This window comes from Drosophila busckii, chromosome X (genome assembly GCF_011750605.1).
Source record: "Drosophila busckii strain San Diego stock center, stock number 13000-0081.31 chromosome X, ASM1175060v1, whole genome shotgun sequence".
Taxonomy (NCBI): Eukaryota; Metazoa; Arthropoda; class Insecta; order Diptera; family Drosophilidae; genus Drosophila; species Drosophila busckii.
Window position 1 is genome coordinate 14,777,472 of NC_046608.1, and position 20,208 is coordinate 14,797,679.

General features: G+C 39.4%; 2 protein-coding genes across 2 annotated transcripts; one reads left to right on the plus strand and one right to left on the minus strand.

Moving 5' to 3' along the window:
* Positions 1 to 60: 60 nt before the first annotated feature.
* LOC108605025 (lisH domain-containing protein C1711.05-like) lies at positions 61 to 4,099 on the plus strand. Its single transcript, XM_033294496.1, has 3 exons — positions 61 to 781; positions 1,463 to 2,191; positions 4,082 to 4,099. Exons 1-3 carry the CDS (start codon positions 152 to 154, stop codon positions 4,097 to 4,099), a joined length of 1,377 nt encoding a protein of 458 aa, XP_033150387.1. The 5' UTR covers positions 61 to 151.
* A 1,891-nt stretch (positions 4,100 to 5,990) lies between these two features.
* On the minus strand, positions 5,991 to 8,256 carry LOC108605068 (protein giant). Its single transcript, XM_033294594.1, has 2 exons — positions 7,605 to 8,256; positions 5,991 to 7,526 (listed from the first exon to the last, which is right to left on the minus strand). Exons 1-2 carry the CDS (start codon positions 7,654 to 7,656, stop codon positions 6,124 to 6,126), a joined length of 1,455 nt encoding a protein of 484 aa, XP_033150485.1. The 5' UTR covers positions 7,657 to 8,256; the 3' UTR covers positions 5,991 to 6,123.
* Between the last annotated feature and the right edge of the window lie 11,952 nt (positions 8,257 to 20,208).

The window sequence follows — 20,208 nt, forward strand, 5'->3', positions numbered from 1 at the left end:
ATGCCTAAAGCGTACCAAGTACTAAAATAATGTAAACGATTTCTGTCAACAGCTCGCTGGACAAATCGACATGAACATGCAGAGCGATCTTATGGCTGCATTTGAAGAGACACTGTAGGCAACGGCCACGGCGGCTGTATCGTACCACTCCATGCACGCGGGGGGTATATACACCGCCATTCCACACAACATTATACACAACCTTGAACACAACCTTACACACAACCTTCAGCACATTGTACACAGCATCAGTCAGCCCCTCACCGACAGTCCGCCCACCACCAGCAGCAGTCAGCTCCCAATCGATAGCAGTCAGCTCCCCATCGATAGCAGTCAGCTCCCAACAGGTAGCAGTCAGCTCCCAACCGGTAGCAGTCCGCCCACCACCAGCAGCAGCAGTCAGCCCCAACCCAGCAGCAGCACAGTACACCAGAGTAGCAGCCTCAAACGCAAAAGCAGCAGCCAAGACGACAGCAGCAGCAAAGCTAAAGATAAAGACAAGAGCCTAGACAAAGAGCAGGAGAATGAGCAGGATAATCAGCTGGAGAATGAGCAGGATAATCAGCTGGAGAATGAGCAGGATAATGAGCTGGAGAATGTGCAAGAGCTGGACAATATGCAAGAGCAAGAGCAAGAACTGGAGAATATGCATGAGCAAGAGCTGGAGAATGTGCAAGAGCAAGAGCAGGAAAAAGAGCCGGAGGAAGAACCGGAGATAGAGATAGAGAAGGATAAGAAAAAAGTAAAAGGGAAAATGAAAGGGAAAGAGAAAGGAAAAGGTAAAGGCAAAGAGAAAGGGAAAGAAAAAGTGAAAGGGGAAAAAAAAGAGAAAAAAAAAGGAAAAAAGAAAAAGAAGAAGGAGGAAGAAGAGGAGAAAGAGAGGGAGGAAAAAGAGAGGGAGAAGAATGAGAGGGAGGAGAATGAGAGGGAGGAGAATGAGAGGATAGAGAATGAGAGGATAGAGAATGAGAGGATAGAGAATGAGAGGATAGAGAATGAGAGAATAGAAAATGAGAGAATAGAAAATGAGAGGATGGAGAATGAAAGGATAGAGAATGAGAGAATAGAAAATGAAAGAAAAGAGAATGAGAGAATAGAGAACGAGAGAATAGAGAAAGAAGAGAAGGAGAGAGAGGAGAAAGAGAGGGTGGAGAAGGAGAAAGAGGAGAAATTGAAAGAGAAAGCGAAACAGAAGGAGAAGAAGGAGAAAATTAAACAGAAAGTGAAGGAAAAGATGGAGAAAGTGAAAGAGAAGGCGAATGAAAACGAGAAAGAGATGGATAAAGAGAAAAAGGATAAAGAGAAAGTAAAAGAAAAAGATCAAAGCACCAGCAAAGATAAAGCTCATAGCAGCAGCAGCAAACATAAAGATCAAAGCAGCAGCAGCAGCAAACATAGAGATCCCAGCAGCAGCAGCAGCAGCAAGCATAAAGATCCAAGCAGCACCAGCAAGCATAAAGAGCAAATCACCAGCAAAGATAAAGATCACAACTCCAGCAAAGATAAAGATCACAACGCTAGCAAAGATAAAGATTCTAGCGGTAGCAAAGATAAAGATCACAACGCCAACAAAGATAAAGATCCGAGCGGCAGCCAAGCTAAAATTCCTAGCAGCAGCAAAGGCAAACATCTTAGCAGCAGCAAAAGTAAAGATCTCAGCACCAGTAAAGATCACAGCAGCGGCAAAGAGAAAGATCTTAGCAGCAACAAAGATGAAGAGCAAAGCACCAGCAAAGAGAAAGATCACATCAGCAGCAGCAAAAGCAAGAGCAGCAGCAGTAAACATCACACAAGCAGGAGCAGCAGCAAACATAAAGATCAAAGCTCCTCCAGCAAAGATAAAGATCACAGCAGCAGCAGCAGTAAACATAAAGATCAAAGCACTAGCAAAGATAAAGATCACAGCAGTGGCAAAGTGAAGGATCAAAGCACCAGCAAAGATAAGGATCAAAGCACCAGCAAAGATAAAGATCAAAGGAGTGGCAAAGTGAAGGATCAAAGCACCAGCAAAGATAAAGATCTCAGCACAGGCAAAGTTAAGGATCAAAGCTCCAGCTCCAGCAAAGATAAAGATCACAGCATCAGCAGCAGCAAACATAAAGATCAAAGCACCAGCAAGGATAAAGATCACAGCAGTGGCAAAGTTAAAGATCAAAGCACCGGCAAGGATAAAGATCACAGCAGTGGCAAAGTGAAGGATCAAAGCACCAGCAAAGACAAAGACCACAGCAGTGGCAAAGTAAAAGATCACAGCAGCGGCAAAGCCCACAGCAGCGGCAGTAAACATCGCTCCAGCAGCAGCAAACACAAGGGCAGCAGCACCAGCGGCGCTAGTACAACAGCACAACAGCAATCACACCAACAGCCACAACAACAACAACAGCAGCCACAACAACAACAACAACAGCAGCAGCAACAACAAGCGGAACCGGAACCGGAACCACCAGAACAACAAGAACAATCACAAACGCACAGACGTCGCTCGCATAGCAGCAAAAAGCAGCAGCAACAACATAAAACCAACACTGACAGCAAATCTAAATCCAAGCGGACGAAGTGATTGAGCCGTTGACAACAGCAATCTTAGGCTGGCACTGTAACAACAGCAACAAACCAATCAATACCAACACCAACATGGACGATCAGCAACCGCAAGCAACGACTAACAACAATTGTTAACTATTAAGCAATGCTTCAAGTAGTTAGAGTTATAAAGAAGAAAGCAAAACAAGAAACATTACATACATGTATAAAATATGCATACGTAAATTTAGCATACACACACACACACACATATATATATATATATATATAGATACACAATCACATGTATAGAGTGATATGATAAAACAAATAAACAGACAGGCAAGAGCATAAGTTATAAAAAAACAGCAAGAAGAAGAACAGGCATAATTTCCTTTAACTAAACAATGTTTTATTATAATTAACATTATTACAATTACTTTATTATAAATATTTTTATGATATACAACAAACAAGCAAACAAAAAAAAAAAAGAAAACCATAAATTGTAATATTTGATAATCAATTTTTACGCGTTTAGCTCTTAATTTAATGATAATGAACAGACACACTATTATTATTATTATTATAATACTTTTTTTTTATATATATAATTGTTAACTGTAAAGTGTAAAGAACAGCAACTATTTTAAAATTCCCAAGCAGCACACACACATATACACTTGGCTGTGGGTGTGTGTGTGTGTTCATATACTCAAACGCCAACGTTTGCGGGGCATCAAGTTTTTCTTATAGCAAAATGAATAAATTTAATAACAAACGAAACGAGAAACTATTATAATTTATATATATATATATATATATATATATATATATATGTCTATATGTATATATGTATATATATATATGTATATGTATATATATGTATATGTATAAGCATACACACACATGCACATGCACAAGCAATAATTTGTAGGCAAACAATTGTAGTGTTTAAGTCTAGCTTAAGTTATTTACCTATTTAGTTCACACACAAACACAACAATTTTTTATGTGACTGCACTTTTGTTAAGCAAACATATATATTTTTTTATTATTATTATTATTATTTCTTTAAAAAATAAATGTATTCAAATATATGCTGCTATACGTGCGTCTGCATGTGTGTGTGTCATGTTTGCATGTGGCAAGAATAAGAATTGGACAAATTAAAATGAAAGCAAAACAAAACATAACAGAAACATCACATTGTAATTTTAAATTGAAATTTACTCGTACTTTATAACAAGACAAGAAACCATCGACATGCCTCCACAACATAGCACATAAATTTAAATTAAACTGTAAATAGTTGGACTAGGTCTTCAGCGCGGATTTTCGGGGACAACTACTAATATTCCAGTTAACTTAAGCATAATTAAATAAATATATTAATAGGGCTGCCATAGCAATATTTGAAAACTATATATCAACTAGGTACAATCAGTAATATTAGAAACGGAGTTTTCATTCTTTAAATGCTCTCTCCACTTCCGCTTCGTCTACTTCTTCCCATGTATAAATACATATACATAAACATAAACCATATATTGTACAGCCCATAGCCAAACCATAAATCAACTAGCGTCCATTACTTTCTTCTGAAATTTATAACCAGCGTGTGGCTTAAAGTGGCAGTAATTAAGTGATGCAAATAGAATACATTAAATACCAAGGTGTAACAACAATTTACAAGATACGCATGTTTATTATAGTATATAAATATAAATATATATATATATATATATATATATATATTAACGTTTAGTTTCGAAACTTTTTATTTTCAGTCAACTCTTTATGCTTTGTAAATAATAAAGCGTTCAGTAAATATGTTTTATAACTAAGATAACTGCACTCTTGAGTCCAAGAAATAGTTAAGTATAAGTTCTGTTGTTATTGTGCTTAACATTTTCATCTTATATTTATGTAATTTAGCTATTTGTACACATACATGCACACTTGCATACATGTATGTTATATGCTATAAATTGCTATAGCATTTTGAAACTTGGCAATAAAGCATCAACATGTATGTGTTTAAATATAATATATATAAATTAAACATTTTTTTATATTATTAATTGGCCTGCACGCAGACATGACTTAATAACTATAAGTGAATATATATATATATATATATATATACACATATATATACCAACAAAAAAATAAAGAACAAAACAAATAAAAAAAAAAAACAAAAACAGTTTTCCTTACATACATACGTATATACATATACCTATTTAAAGTATATTATATATAGTTGCATATATAACTTGATACACATATATGTTTTAAGGGATGCAATTTTGGTTGGCATCTTAGCAATTAAAAACTGTTATCGACATTTTGTTAAATACACACATGCAAAGAAAAAAAAACTGAACGATGGATAATGTAATATATAGCAAAATCACTTTAGTAAACGATTTAGCCTTAAGCGCCTATCGCTACATACATTCATATTTAAAATAATCAAGGGAAACGGAACCACGTCATGCATAATATACAAATTTGAGCTATAATTTAAACAAGCTATTTAAATTTAGTTGCTTGTGTAGTTGATTTTGGTCTCCTTGACGTTTAGCAAGGTGCACAGAAAATTTTTAGTAACCCTACCAATTAATGAAAATTGACAAATTTAACTAACAAATAACACATATTTTACCTTTAAAGCGTATTTATAATAAAAAAAAAAAACAAAAATTGGACGCATATACGCCCATAAAAAATGCAAATTTAAAATATAAAAAAAAGAAAAAAGTTAAAAAACAATAAAAATCAACAAAATAAAATAAAAATGCATAAAAAATTTACAACTCGAGTTTTCTTTGCTTGTAATACAATTCGTTTGTTTTTTAGCCATATCTTGGACAAAAATCATCCGATTCTGAAACGAATTACTGTTGCACGCTAGCAACAAAGTTGCATCATTACATTCTGTAACTTTCGATTTTTTGACATTCTTAACAAAAAATCGAATCTCTTGGATTTTTCAAATTTAAATGCAATGAAATCGGACGCCATTTCAGTGAGTTAGAGCTCATAAAAGTTCAATGTTTCACATAAAGTTTTCTTCTCAAATAATTTGTTGACATAAGGATGCAATAACAAAAGTTAAAGGCAATAGTAAATTGTTTACAAAGTAATACATTCATTTTAAATGTAATAGTTCAATTTGAATTGAGTAAATCTAAAGCTGAGTAAGTTAAGTATTCTGTTTGATTTATTTAAAATATATACTTTTTATTTTAGTTAACTTATGAGCTATAAAAAAAATATTTATGTTTACTAATACAAAATAAATATAGCGATACGTATACATATTAATTAACTGGTGCGATTGCGATAATACACTTAGGACTAAAATTTTACAAGAACTTAAAGTACTTAAATCCAAACAAGCATGCTATAAAAAAAAATTGAATTAGCAATTAGATATATATAGGATATAGTTAGTGAGTGTGTGTGTGTGTTGTAGTTGTTGCTCGGTAAAATATTCACAGATAAGCTGACCCCTCGTTCAAAAAAAAAAAAAGAAAGGAATTGTTTGCAGGCGTTCAACGCAAAAAGCAGCGATTGGCAGGTCGAGATGCATTAGGCTGCCATTTTGGCAGTAAATGCGGCCAACTGCGCCTTCAGTGCGTCTATTTGGCAGAGCAGCTCGATATTCTGTCGCTCCAGATAGGCGGCCCGAATGGCGATCTCGTCCTCCTTGATGCGGCGACGATCGCGCGATTTCTTAGCTGCCGCATTATTCTTGCGACGTCGCTCATAGTAGGCGGCATCTTTGACCTGACCACCATGGCCAGATGTTGCATTGCTGCCAGCCATTGATGTCGATGAGCCAGTGGCTGCTGTTAGCTTATCGAAGTTGCCGGCATGCGAGTCACAGTCGCTGGACTCCTCGGCTGCGGCGCGATCCTCACTTTCGCTGTTGTTGTTGGAGGAGCTGCCCTCGTTAACGCTGCCGCTGCGCGAGTTGGTGCGGCGCATTTTGGGATTGGTGACGGTGCGAGCGCCGCCATTGGAGCTGCGTATCTGCTCCAGCACACGCTTGCGGTACTCCGTATAGCGTTCCACGCGCGGATTGTCGAGCAGCACATCGGTGGCGGCAAAGTTGGCGGCAATGACGAGTGGATCGCGTGGAAAGGCTTTGAAGGGCCGTGTGCTCTTGGCCGAGTCGTTGCCAGCGGCCAAGTTGGCGATGCTGCTGGTGGGTGTGGTGCTGTTGCTCAGCTGCTGCTGCTGACTGTCGCTGGCGTTGGCTGCTGGCGGGGATTGTGGTGCTTCTAGCACATCAATCTGCATGGTGCTGGCGTTGCTGGCTGGACGCGGCGATAGCCCCGAAACGGCAGCAGCAGCGGCGGCGGCAGCTGAGGCAGCAGCAAAAGTCTGCAGCAAGCTGGCAGTGGCAGCAACATTGTTGTTGTTGTTGTTGTTGCTGTTGCTGCTGCTCTGCTTGGCTGCAACTGTTGCTGCTGCTGCTCCTGCTGGCTCTTGCTTGATGTTGGCGCCATAGTAGAGCGCTGGATAAAGTGTGGATAGTTGTTGCTGCTGCTGCTGCTGATGCTGGGCTGCTGCTGCCTGGGCCGAGTACAAGAGATTGCTGGGAATGGCAGTGGGCGAGGCGGCGGGTGAGCCGCTGCTGTAGCTGTAGCTGGTCTGATATGGTGAGGGCGTCTTGCGTGGTGTCTCGACGCTGTCGCAGCGACGCGACAAATCTAACACCTCAGCAGCAAGCGCAATTGGTTGGTGTTGTTGCTGTTGCTGCTGCTGCTGTTGTTGGTTAAGCGCAGCGGCAGCAGCAGCATTGCCCAGCAACTGTTGCTGATAGGCATATGCAGCATACAAATCCATTTTGGGCAACAGCAAATGTTGCTGATGCTGATGATGGTGTTGCGATTGCTGCTGCTGCTGTTGATGCTGCTGCTGCAATTGAGCGAGCGGCAGCTGTTGGTGATGATGATGATGATGATGATGTAGCAAAGGTTTGCGTTCTATTGATCGATAAAGAGAGCGAGAGAGGGAGCGTTAGATTGGCTGCATGGTATGCGCTGTGGGCGTGGCTAACTTACCAGTCTTCAAATCAAAGAACTGCCCGGTCATGAGTTTCTCGTGCATCAACATTGTGGCTGCTGCTTCTAATCCTTCAGAACTGTGTTACTGTGGGTGTGTGTGTAAATGTTCGTTGACTGTCTATGTCCAAACGCTAACGTTGCTCAACGTGCACTGATTTCGACTGCAGAGCTCGACGGCCTTTTATACGCCAACGCACGCTGCGCCGACGCAGCAGCGACGCAGCAGCAGCTTCATTCATTTCCCATTGCACTCGCACGCAATGGCGGCGACCAACCAGTGGCAGGTAGGCAAAGGCAAAGGGGTGAGTCTCTCCCTTACAGCAGCACACGCAGTCGCTCTCGCTCTAGCCATTGCTATCTCAGTCTCTCCAGCCTCAGTCGCAGTCGCAGTCGCAGTCGCTTAGGTTGTAAACTGTTGCGGATGCGAGTGCGGGTTGCTCAGCTCTCTTCAAAGGGTTTTACGAGGGGTTGCTTGAGGTTTGCCAAACGTCGCTTTTTGACCCTTTTCGCATTTTAGTCAAAACAGTTATTTCTCGTTACCACTCATTGCATTGTCTCTTGGCCAAGTTTCGCGTATTTCGCAAACAGTTTTCTGGAAAATATCGAAACTATTTTAAGTAAATTGTTTTCAGCTTACAGCATGCTTAGCTAGTTATTAAGACTTTGATAATACCAGTATATATATTTATTTCATAATATTTCGTATGCGCCTATTTATGAATTCAAAACGTTTGTTTTGCTTCAATATTCGCAACTGTTTCTATTCCAGCTTGCATTAAATATTAATATTGCTTTGCCTATGTATTATTTCGTATACATAGTTAGTTAATGTTCTTAGTTTAATTACGAACTAATGACTCTAAATCGCGTTGCCAGCTCTGAGCTAGTCCCAGCAGGCAGCAGAGACTTGGCAGCCTGGCCAAGAGCGTAGAGTGGGCGAGAGTCAACAACAGAGCGAGATAGTGAGATGGCTTAAGGGTTAAATCCGTCTGTTTTGCGCTTTTGTTAGCAAATCCTTTTGCTGCAGCAGACTTTTGTATCTGTCTGTGTGTGTGTGTGTGTGTGTGGGTGTGTTTGCGAATTTTATGCACATCTTACACAAAATGATTTTGCGTGACAAATTATGGAAATTAGGCTGAGAGCATCGCATCGCAGAGTTTTGCGCGTTAGCGCATCCTTTTAGCCCGCCTAAGGATACCTAAGCGTGCAGGCAGCATTAATGCCTCGAATATGTTACGCTATTTAAGTCTGGCCCGCCAGTTATCCTGCTCATGGTCTTGCTTCTGGGAAAGCGTGTGGCGCATTGCAAGGTCAAAGCCAAAGCTGAGTGCCAAAAGTGCAGCTCAAAAGGATGCGGCAAAGGATGTTTACCTTGAAGGGCTCTTGAGCGTGGGATACGCGACTCTAAGCCGTTGTTTAACTTTACACAGAGCTAACGGTAAAGGGCTCGGACGTCGCGACGCACAGGAAGTGCTCGAGTCTTAGATCAACAAAAATTGCGCTGCTTTGAGATTTTTTAAACATTGACCAGTCTGAAATTTATAAAATAGCAGCAGTTCATATAACAATATATGTATGTATAGTATATATATGTATGTATATATTTAAGACTGAGTTCTCTGAGCTATGCCCCCAAAAATTCATAAATAGAACACAAATCCATTCACTTTTTGCGCTTCCATTGAAATTTGTTAAATGTCGCAAAATCATTTTTAAAAAACCACCGGCTTAGGCTAATCCAACGCTAATCCAACCGTAAAAATGGTGGATTTAACTAAAACGCGCATACACACCCATTTACACACACACACACACACATGTAGTTGCAGCTAGCTCGGAGCTTACCTGCCCCGGGAATCGTAAAAAGTCGCAAAAGAGTTGCAATTTTCAAACTAAAAACCAGATTCAGCGAAAAAATGAAATGGCACTACCTTAAAAAATAAACATATATACAGCCTAGGTGGTAAAACAGATAATATAATGAACATGCGCATGAGTCTGGGTGTGTTTTTTGTAATGTTTTTTTTACAAAGATGCAATATTTGTGCAATCCTTTACCCTTTGCTGTCCTTGAGCGTTTGTCTGGCTTGCAGTTTATATAGGTAGCATACCAGGTAGGGCGCTCCCGAACGGGTTGCCGCTGCTATATATATGATCTATGATATCTGGTGCTTGGTACATTAGCCTGCATTGCCTTAAAAAACGTAAAGCGTTTTTTATTGCATAATGGTTGCCGTTCGTCGAAAAAAAAATGTAAAACTAAAAAACTAAGGGCAGGTCAAAGATATTCGTGTTTTATGAGCGACAGGACTCGCATGTCCTGGCTGACGAGACAAAAAATAAAAGGGTTCTGCTTTCATTGTGAATGCGCTGAGTTTTTATAACTTCTTCAGCCAAAAAACTGGCCAAGCGCACAAAGAAAATCAGCGACTAATTGACTGAAAGGGGTTTTCGCTTATGGTTGACGGGTTATTATATTGGTAAGCAGATTCGCAGAATTTCGAGTTAGCTAGAGAGGCATATTAAAATATTTATTTAACTCCTTGCCTTTTGCCTTTTAATAGTTTCGTTCGTCAATCTGCAGTAATGGGAATGGGTTGACTTTTGTAGGTAAATGTTAAACGACACTAAAAATTAAAATCTCTTTTTATGTTGTACAGTTAGCGCTCAACTTAGATAAAGATTGCATTGCTTATGAGTCTAAACCCAATTTAAAATCAAAGCACTGACTATTTAAGCCTTGAAGTAAAAACTCTACAATCAATTTGAGCTACAAATGTTAAGCAGACGTTTCGATATTGGAATCTTTTAATATTATAGCATTTCTATATTCGTAGACGTTTTTTTTAAGACGCACAAATATTTAGCTAGCCGGTAAGCCTATCAGGCAATTCAGCTGAAGTGCTTGCTAATGAGGAAGTAGTGTGTATAGAAGGGTCTAGGAAGTGGTCAAGGATTACACGTGTCCGTGTGCGTTGTGTGTTGTGGCTAAAGACTAACCCGGCTGCAAATCCAGGATTGCACTTGTTTGTTTTCATATGCAAAATGCACAAGTTGAACCGACAGTGAGAGAGTGAAAGAGAGAGAGAGAGAGAGCAAAGGTCGAGACACTTCCGTGACGGAAGTGAGCAGCAGCTAACGACTAAAGAATAGACAGACACAAGACTAAAAAGACACAAGTTAAGTACGGTACAGCTTCCGTCAAATCCTTTGGCTAATTGTTATCCTATATGCCATATCTGTATGTATATAGATTTAAGCCTGGTCTAAATGCTGCTCAATTATGGCATTTTTTAATTGACAGCAGCAGACCAGGAAACGAGCCCAGCTCCGACCACTTTCGTTGCATTTCATTCACAAATATCCACTGAAGCGCAAAAACGAAAAGATGCCCAAGCAGATCTCAAGATCTGCCTAGTCTAATGAGTCTAGCATGGCATATTGCATTACCAAATGCCAAATTAGTGCGGTTTTGATTACAAGCCAAATGTCTGTTTGTTGCTCAGTCTGCAGCTCGAAAGAAATAGAGAGCGAGCGAGCGAGAGAGAGAGCGAAAGTCTAGACAAATATTGGGCGCTTATCATTGAAAGCTAATCGAGAGACAACAACTGGTGCCAGCTTGTCTGGTCTAGCCATTAAATATAAACAAATGCACTGATTATCAAATAAATATTTAAAATTTATTGCAATAGTTGAACTTGCGATAAGCAACAAGTTCAATGACAGTCATGGGCAAGGGCCTCGAGTTCCCCATTGATTGATAAAGTAAAAAGTCGAGTAAAGTGATAATAATTGAATAAATGAGTTGTATATGCTGCAGCTTAAACTATTTAATCTGGCAATGATCGCTGCTCATCTCTTCTCATTTTTGAATTTATATTGAATATATTGTATGTGTGTGATTCTGAACTATTGACTGTCTTTCTTTTTTAATAACAAATTGCAGCTGAATTATGATGTATGGGCCACCCATTAGTCTGTGTACAATGGGCTTGATTGCTATTTAACTGGACACAGCTAACTGGCTACTTCCTTACGCTTGGGCCATTGTAACTGTTGTTATTTGGCAACGGCAGCGGCAACGCCTTCCCCAAGCCAAGGACGACAACACATGTTGTCCAGGAGTAGCTCAGTTAGTGTCCTGCGTCAACGCCCATCGAGTGAAGATTTGTTGGAAATACATGCGACGACAAAGAGACGTAAAAGTAAAGAAGGGCAACAGCATTCCGAACTAACAAATATAACGGGTTCGCATAATAATGGGCTCGACATAATGCACAAACTAAAGCCGCTACAGCAATGTGAAATCTAATAAACTAACTATTGCTGTTTCAGTTTGCGGCTCTACATTCTATATATCAATAGCATTTCATGGAGTTCAAGTTTTAATTGAAACAATATGTAAAAAGCAGACAATAATAGCTCTGATTTGCATATAGAAAACAGTTGCTTGAGCATTAGCTAGTATTTAAAAAATATTTCCTAATTTTACATTAACATTTTAACATATAACAGTAAATTCAATTTATATACGTAACTAAATAAAACTAAATAGCCATAAATAATAAATTATTCAGTTATTATTATTTGAAACAATCAAACATATTAAAATTAGCAAAATTAATATTATTTTTTTTTTTTTTTGTTACAAACTATGCGCATTAGTCGAACAAGCCGGAAGTGTAGAGCAACTGATTGTCTGATATTTCATATGTGCAGAGGTTAATTTTGCATGCATCATTCGTTTTGATGAACTGTCAACGTTTAGGATGCTGGGAGAGAAGCAAAGAGAGCGAGAGTGAGTACAGTTATGCGAAGCCGACAGGCAACTGCAATTGCAACTGTAACTTCAAATCAAATGTGAAAATATTTCTAATAATTGTGTGAGAAAAGAAGATACGCTTGTCAGACCAACCCCCTCCCCTCCCCCACTGCATCAACGAGCGTACGCTTATGCTGCGTTACCCTTTCCCTTTCCCATGTCATTTGGTTTGGTGTCCCTCTTTGCTGATTGCACTCACTTAATTTTATGCATTTTGCCGTTGATTAGCTGCCAGCAGCTATTGTCATAAGCCATAAACCGTTAGCTGTCTGTCAAGAGCGAGAGCGAACGAGCGAGCGGGGGTGGGGGTGGGGTATGGGTATAGCAAACAGATAGCAAAGAGTTAAGTGAAAGTACGCAGGCCCACAGAATACAGAGAATAGAATATGTGAGAGTGTGAGAGAAAGGAATTGAAATGCACACAATCTATCAAAAGCCTTTAACACCTTCTACGTTTTGTTTGACGAGTCGCATTGTTGTGTGGCACCTAAAGCCGCCTACGAAACACCGTTAGACACTGCAAAAGTAGGCGGCATGGGCGTGTCGATAAATACGAGCTCTAACGTTTTGTTGAACTGTCACAATTGACGGTTTACCGTAGCAGCAAACTCTCGATCCCTTTGCTCCTTTTTGTCTACACTTTTCTCTTCTTTTTCTTTTTTTTTGGTAATTGTGTCAATTGTCAATTCGCACGCTGTTGACTGTTATCTGCAAATCAACTGGCTAAAGGGCTAAGAGCGAAAGGAACTGGGAAATAGGAAATGCAAGACGTTAAGCGTTAGTTCCGCATAACTCTTTTTGTGGACCCAACGTGACTCCGAGACTACTACTTGGCCCACTGTGCATATCGTAATATGAGCATGTTTAACCCTCTAAAGCCGTTGCTGACAACTTCTTCACTTCTTTTTTACCTTTTACCTTGGCTCTTCCCATGAAACTCAAAACGGCAAGCGTGTAACTGTAAGCCATAAGATTAAACTGGTCTTTAAGCGGTTTAAGCCTTTTGTCAGCCTGCGTTTTGTAGGTGGCTCTCTCTCTCTCTCTCTGAAGAGCGCTGCCAAAAATGTTGACAGATAAAAAATAAATGTATGATTTGCCCAATGTGTGTGCATATTTTACATGGAACTGCAATACAAATATTTGTGCACATACACACACATACGTAGTTACTGCGTGAGCCGAGTCCTGACTAGTTAATCCTTGCATAACATTACGCAAACACTGCACGGCCGTAATCTCTGCAGCAAGTGCAAAGCCAACGCTAGTCTCAGCGACTTAAAAAGATCTCCTTGAGCCACTTGACGAGTCTACAAATCCCGCCAATTGTCGCTGACTCTTAACGCTAACAAAGCAAAGCCAAAAATAGCTAAACAGTTGCCATGAATAAAAGATCAAGCATATGGCATGTACTATATATATGAACAATATATGCATCTAATTTAGCTTAAAGCGCAGCTACAGCAAAACTAATTCAAGTTTTTATTTTACGTACTTTAAATTGCTTTCAAACATTGTGTAGGTCTCAATTATTTACTTTAGCTGCAGAATGCGTTCAAACTAAATCGTGGCTTAGACAGATTTTTTACATATCTAAACTTTAAAGTGCTTAAGCCTTAAATGTAAAATAATTGTAAATGCCAAAAGATGGAATTCACAAATAGTGCATTAAGCTAATCGATAGCTCAATTTGCAAGTTACTCATTAAATATTATTGTAAGCTAAAAGTTAACCTTAGTCTAATTTGAATTATGCGTTACTTAAGCGTGTTGAGCAGAACTCAAATGAGTCTTAATTGTTACGCCATTTTCAATGAAACTCCATTTCTGGATAATCGTATATTGCGCCATTTTGCGACTCTGAATTTTGTAGCGTAAACTGGAATATTGTAAGCGACGCAATCAAATGAAATTGAATAGCGCCTCGGTCTGGTCTTGCAACCAATCAGCAACGTTGCAGCCACCAATACACATACACCAAATGCGAACAGCAAAACAACCACTTTAACTTCATTTTGTATGGAAACTAGTTTCCTCAGCGGGCCCGGGACCGGGGCCGGGGCTGGCTTAGTGTGGCAAAAACAAAAAACCAAAAAAAGAATACAAAACATTGGAAAAAGTGACAGCTGTGTCAGCTGACCCTCAGTGTCAGTCTCAGGGCCAGTAGACAGTCGCTCCCCAACTCTACTCGGAACCATTGTGCATTGTCCAGTTGTCTCTCTATGCTCTATTTAGAAAAGGGTTTTGCGTTGCCTGGGGTGGGGGGAATGATGCTGCGCGCATTTAATAAATAAATAGCACAAGAGACAGGCGTTCTTAATATTAGATAGACGAGCACCGCACCGCACCCCCGCAGGCAAGCCAAAGGGTTGCGGTTGCTTAATGATAACAAACCGGAAATCGCAACGAGGCTATGGGGCAACTAAATCCACAGGGTGGATTGCCTATGACCGCAGTGCTGACCGCTGCTTTGGTCACTTTTGGCAATTTCCTACAATTGTTGTCAATTCCCAACACCCACCCTGCTCTACCCTTTGGCTCAAAGCTTGTGGCAAGGGTGAAAGTCTTGGCATACGCTGAAAGAAATAAAAGAAAGCAGACAATTGAATCCAAACTAATGTCGGCTAATAAAATTACATATACATATTTAAATTATTTTTGGACGTCATAGTACTCATAGTACAAATTAAAATATTGATCTGTAAAGCGTTAAGCAAAATACTTAAATGGTAATATGACATTATATATAAGATTAATATTTGTAGCATGTTGTGATGATAAAATGAATTGCTTATTTATTTAAATTGAAATATATCTAGGTATCTATAAATATCTTATGGGTAGATTTTAAAATTTGCAACGCTTTATGTAACTTCTCTGGCAGTGATTCAAGCCCAATTTCTCACTGTGTAAGCAACAGTAGTTGAATTTAGCAAGAGCTGTGGCTCAGTTAGATTGACCACAAGCTGTCCGCTTTTGTCGCTTTCATCAATTTTGGCGCGTTGACATATTTATAGCGCAGCAAGGAGGAATTAGTTGGCACAAAATTGGATTCAGCAAGGAGAAGCCAGTGGCTGGGCAGGCAGACTTGTCTGCCAAGTGCCAAGCACAGAGAGTGCGAATAGTATGCGTACAATTACAGCTACACCTGACAGCTGTTTGCTATTGATCCAGTATCCAGTCCACGAAATTCGAGTACGAGGCAAAAATATTATAAGATAATCGATGCGAGAGCAAGCCTTAATTTTGTGGCCAAACAAGTGGAACGCTCTCTGTTCTCATTTTCATTTATTGTTAGCACTTCCTGTGCATATTTCCTTTGGCTTTAACATTAATCTTGAAACCGCTTCAATGTCGCTTATCGGTTTGTCATAATCACGGCAAACATAAATGCATTTCTTTTTATTCTTTCTTTTATTATTGTGTTTCTGTTTGTTTTGCCAGCGAGGCGTAAGTGAATGCTAAACCAAAGAGTTTATTTTTATATTCAGACAAATAAAGGGTATGCAACTGGCAAAGACGTGGGAATGCGAAAGGGAAAAGGAATTGGCTTAGTTTAGTTTATAGGCATAAAATTGAATATTTGAATAAAGGGTATAAGCAATTGGCAAGTTAAAATTACCAAGAATTCCAAGCACATGGCCGAGAAGGTGAACATTTTTTATTTTATCATAGCAACTGTTTTCTTAGTCAAACAAATCCGACGCAGCCGAATAAACAAGCTTTATTATATCATAAGCTATCCAAGTTGAACATATTTTCTTTACTTCCGTAAAAGTTTGAATTAGAAGCAAAGGCTTTGTCCTTTCTTTATAAGTGAGTTAATAGAAAGCAGCTGATCTAAAGACATAGTTCAGCCTAAAGACAGTCAAAAGTCAGCGCTTTTTCTATTAATTTAGCATTTATTACATGGCTATTTGTGGTTTTGTGTCATAACATGAACTTGAACTTATAAGCGGGATATGTAATAATAAATATAATGATTAATAAATATATTATGTGATGTGTTCGCTATAACGATGATTCATAGCAAGGGTATGAGAAGCTTCAAATTGCTCTAACGCTATCAGCAAGCTCGCTCGCTCTCACTCTCACTCTCTCGCCCTCTCTCTCTCTCTCTCTCTTGTTGTGAAGAGCTGATTAGCAATGAATGCAAATTTCAGCGTTTTTAATATTATTTACGCATTTGCAAAACAAACTTCAAACGAGATGAAGCTTCTTTGCTGGCTCGGAATTCTGCTCAACGTGCTGTTGCTGGCTCAGTGCAAAGAGCAGCCCAATTGTGATGGCATCAGGGATGTGGAGCCTTGCGAAAAGGCAAGGCGAACATTTTACGAGCTTAAGGATAAACATTTTCAGGTGTGTTGCCAGCAATTGAAAATTCAGCTGGCAGGCGGCCAATGTGAACAATGTGAGGCTGATGCGGCGAAGAAAGCTCATGCAGAATTGGCGGACATGTTATCAATATCGTTTAGTTATCGTGGATTAGAAGTGATACCGCAATTAAGCAATCACCAGGCCATACCACTTGCGGATAAACCATCATTTCTTGCAAAAATTTGGAGCTGGATTGGTTAGAAAGTTATACAGAGAGAGTAATAACAGTGAAATGAAATAAATGACTTTATTTGTTACAAAATGGCGTTTGGCTGCTTGTTGAGCAATTGAGGCAATTGAGAGATGCTGCTAATGATCCGTTGGGTTCCGGTTGCCACAAGTTGCAAGTTGATTAATTAGCATTTGCATTTGCATTCGCATTTGCATTTTGTTGCATGTGGACCACTCACTGTGGAATTGTTTGTTGCATGTGTAACACGAGCCAAGTCGACTAATTGCTTTGGCTAATGCTAATGATCGTATAGTCTACGAATTTCACTATTAAACTAAACACAGAGCCCGAATACCAAAGGCTCTCTGCTCATTTATCAAAGGCAAATGGACAACAACGTGTCCGTGTGTGTATAGCAAGGGAAAAAGGGCCAACTCATGCTTAAGTGGAAGGCAGCTTAATGAGAGTTGAGAGAGAGACTGGTCAGCAGCTGAAAAGTGCCACAGGACACGACGGCGCTGGACACATGTGTGTGCTGCAAGCAAAGGATTCGGATTCGGATTCGGGCATTAGTGTTGCATTGAATCAACAAGAAATGTATGCAAGCCAAGGAATAGCCGCAACTACTACTCACTGCTCACATCCTCATTAATCTCGAGGGGGCGTTTTCCTTAGCAAGCGTGTGCCGCTCTTTCTCTCCCTCTCTCTCTCTCTCTCTTGCTCTGCTTAATACTCAACATATTGCAACTTTTGTGCATGGGTTAAACACATTTCTCTATTTTCAGCGACTTTTCTTGTTTTCACAAGTCTCTGCTGCGCCCATGTGAATGAAACGAAATGAAACGAAATTTGTTTTTCGATTTCTTTCAAAACTAAATCAACAAATGTTGCTTGCTTATGAAGTGGGCACGTGTTTCTCTCGCTTTTGTTATTCTTTGTGCCCATTTGCTGGGCAGTCAACTTGGAAATTTTTGTTATTTCTGTTTTTTCAGCAATAAATGCATATTTGTTTATATTTGCTTAAGCGCTAAATTTTCATATCGCATATTTAACATATTGCAAGGCGCCAATGACTACAGCATGCGCCTTTGAGAGTGCCCCTTAAGCCTTTACAGCTGCAGCTAGCGGAAGTGCCAGAGCGAGAGCGACAGAGTGAGAGAGAGAGAGAGGCTGCATTGTATTAAGTCACATTTTTCACAATAATTAGTTATAGGCAAATATATTTTAAGCGAAACAATTTAAATTGATTTCAAAGTCTCTTGAGACCAAATTCCGCTGAAATTTTAAGCTTTTTTTTGAATTAAAGTTGTTTGATTGCAATATCTTTCTATATATCTATTTCTATATAATAATAAAACAAAATTCTTTGAAGCTCAAATTAGTAAGAAAAAGAGCGAGAGAGAGAGAAAACAGTCAGCGTTAATTAACTTCAGCTGGGTGCTGCGTTATCGGCGCTAGACTACATATAATCCAAGAAATATATGCGCCATATGAGCTATATATATAGTATGATGTAGTATTGTAGTAGATGTTATCAAATGTTGTAGAAAATTACAGGCACTGTAATCATTATTGTTTCTATTAAAAAATATAATGATTTTGTTTTGATTTTGTAGCAATAAAAAATATAAACCACAAATAATGATTATCAAAGTAGGATTATTAGTATTTCATTTTGATCCGTACATTTGAACTTTGACTTTAATTGAGCTGAAACATAAAATAAATAAAAGTAGACCAACTTTTTACTTTTTGGATTGCGAGTGCCCACTGTATTGCATAATTTGAAAGCTGAATAAATTGCCTAAGGCTAATTGCATTTTAAAGGGCAAATGCATATCGATAGCTGGGCAAGCGGACGTGGCAGGTCAAGCAATCGACTCTCTCTCTCTCTCTCGGTGTGTTAGTGTCCTGCTGTGGGATTAGACTAATTTTTAAATAGAATTTCAAATTTGGTTCGTTCACACGTTGCTTGAGGCCACGGAGGCTTGAGGCCTGTGGGCGTGTGCGTGCCACGGATTTTGCAATGCGCTGAAGACAGAACAGAGCCTAGAGAACTGGTAGCTCGAGCTGGAACTTGGTCTCGCTTTTGTGCATGACGAAAGGTAAATTTTGTAAACAATTGTGCTAATTAAGCCAGCCCAATAAAAGTCGGCTCAGCGCAAACTGAGGCCCCGAGACTGAGACTGAGACTGCGACTGAGGTCGGTGCAGGTCTGAACGCGCTCAATGTTGAGCACTTGAACTAAATCCGACTGTGAAATCCGGTAGCTTAAACGAGTTAAAGGTTAAAAGGAACTTTTGAACGGAACTTAATCCCATAAATTTGGGAAAAATACAATTTTTAATCAGGTTAATTCGTGTGTAGCGCGACTCTGTTGCATGCAACAAGCTCAACACATGCACTTGGCAGGTAAGAAGACGCGCTTCGCAGCAGTCCGGGGAGAAAGGATTAGGGCCAGACTGACGGGATTTAGGCCAAACACACTCACGCACGCACACACACACACACACTCACTGGGCCCCGATTATGAATGCGCGCCTGCGACATTTTAATTTAATCTCAGATTACGCTAGAGAGTAGAGCAACTGTCCAGCGCGGGTGGGAGGGAGCAGCGGATCAGTCGCGTACTTAAGATTAAGGCCAGCACTTTGCTCGTATATTGCCAAATACACGCAAAATAAGTTCTAATTTATTGTTATGCACCCACGATTATTGCAAAAGTTTCACGTAAATCCGGTGATTAAACAATCTCAGCCCAGTCCCATACCCAACCTTATGCTCTAAAAACCATTTTGTAGGTGAATTGAAAAATTACTTGAGTTGAGAGTTGAGAGATCGCTGCTCACACACTAAGCTGATTAGCTAAAGATCTTACTAGTCTACAGTTTACAGGGGCTTGAGCACTACAGAGATTCGATGGCAAATGCAAAGCTTAAGCACTGATCAAGCCCCCTTAATGCCAGCCTCTTTGACTAAATAGATCAGGCTAGAGCTAAGACTAGGTAAACTAAAAAAAAAAATGTCAAGTAAACTTGTATATGAATGTACAAATAAATTGTTTACTTACCATTATATTGATGCTCATTGAAATTAGTGCTATGCTGAATATGTATAAAGCAAATATTATAGAATGATAATTATTTTATCATTTTAATGAGTTTAATAGTATAAATTCATAACACAAATTTTATTATAAATATTAATACATTATTTTTTTAATTTATACAGCCG

Excerpts from the sequence above, each read along its gene's own strand:
- LOC108605025 (XM_033294496.1), top strand. The coding sequence starts at position 152 with ATGCACGCGGGGGGTATATACACCGCCATTCCACACAACATTATACAC. Across the intron at positions 782-1,462 it reads GGAAAGAGAAAGGAAAAGGT|CAAATCACCAGCAAAGATAA; the intron begins AAAGGCAAAGAG and ends AAGCATAAAGAG.
- LOC108605068 (XM_033294594.1), bottom strand. The coding sequence starts at position 7,656 with ATGTTGATGCACGAGAAACTCATGACCGGGCAGTTCTTTGATTTGAAG. Across the intron at positions 7,527-7,604 it reads GTTCTTTGATTTGAAGACTG|AACGCAAACCTTTGCTACAT; the intron begins GTAAGTTAGCCA and ends ATCGATCAATAG.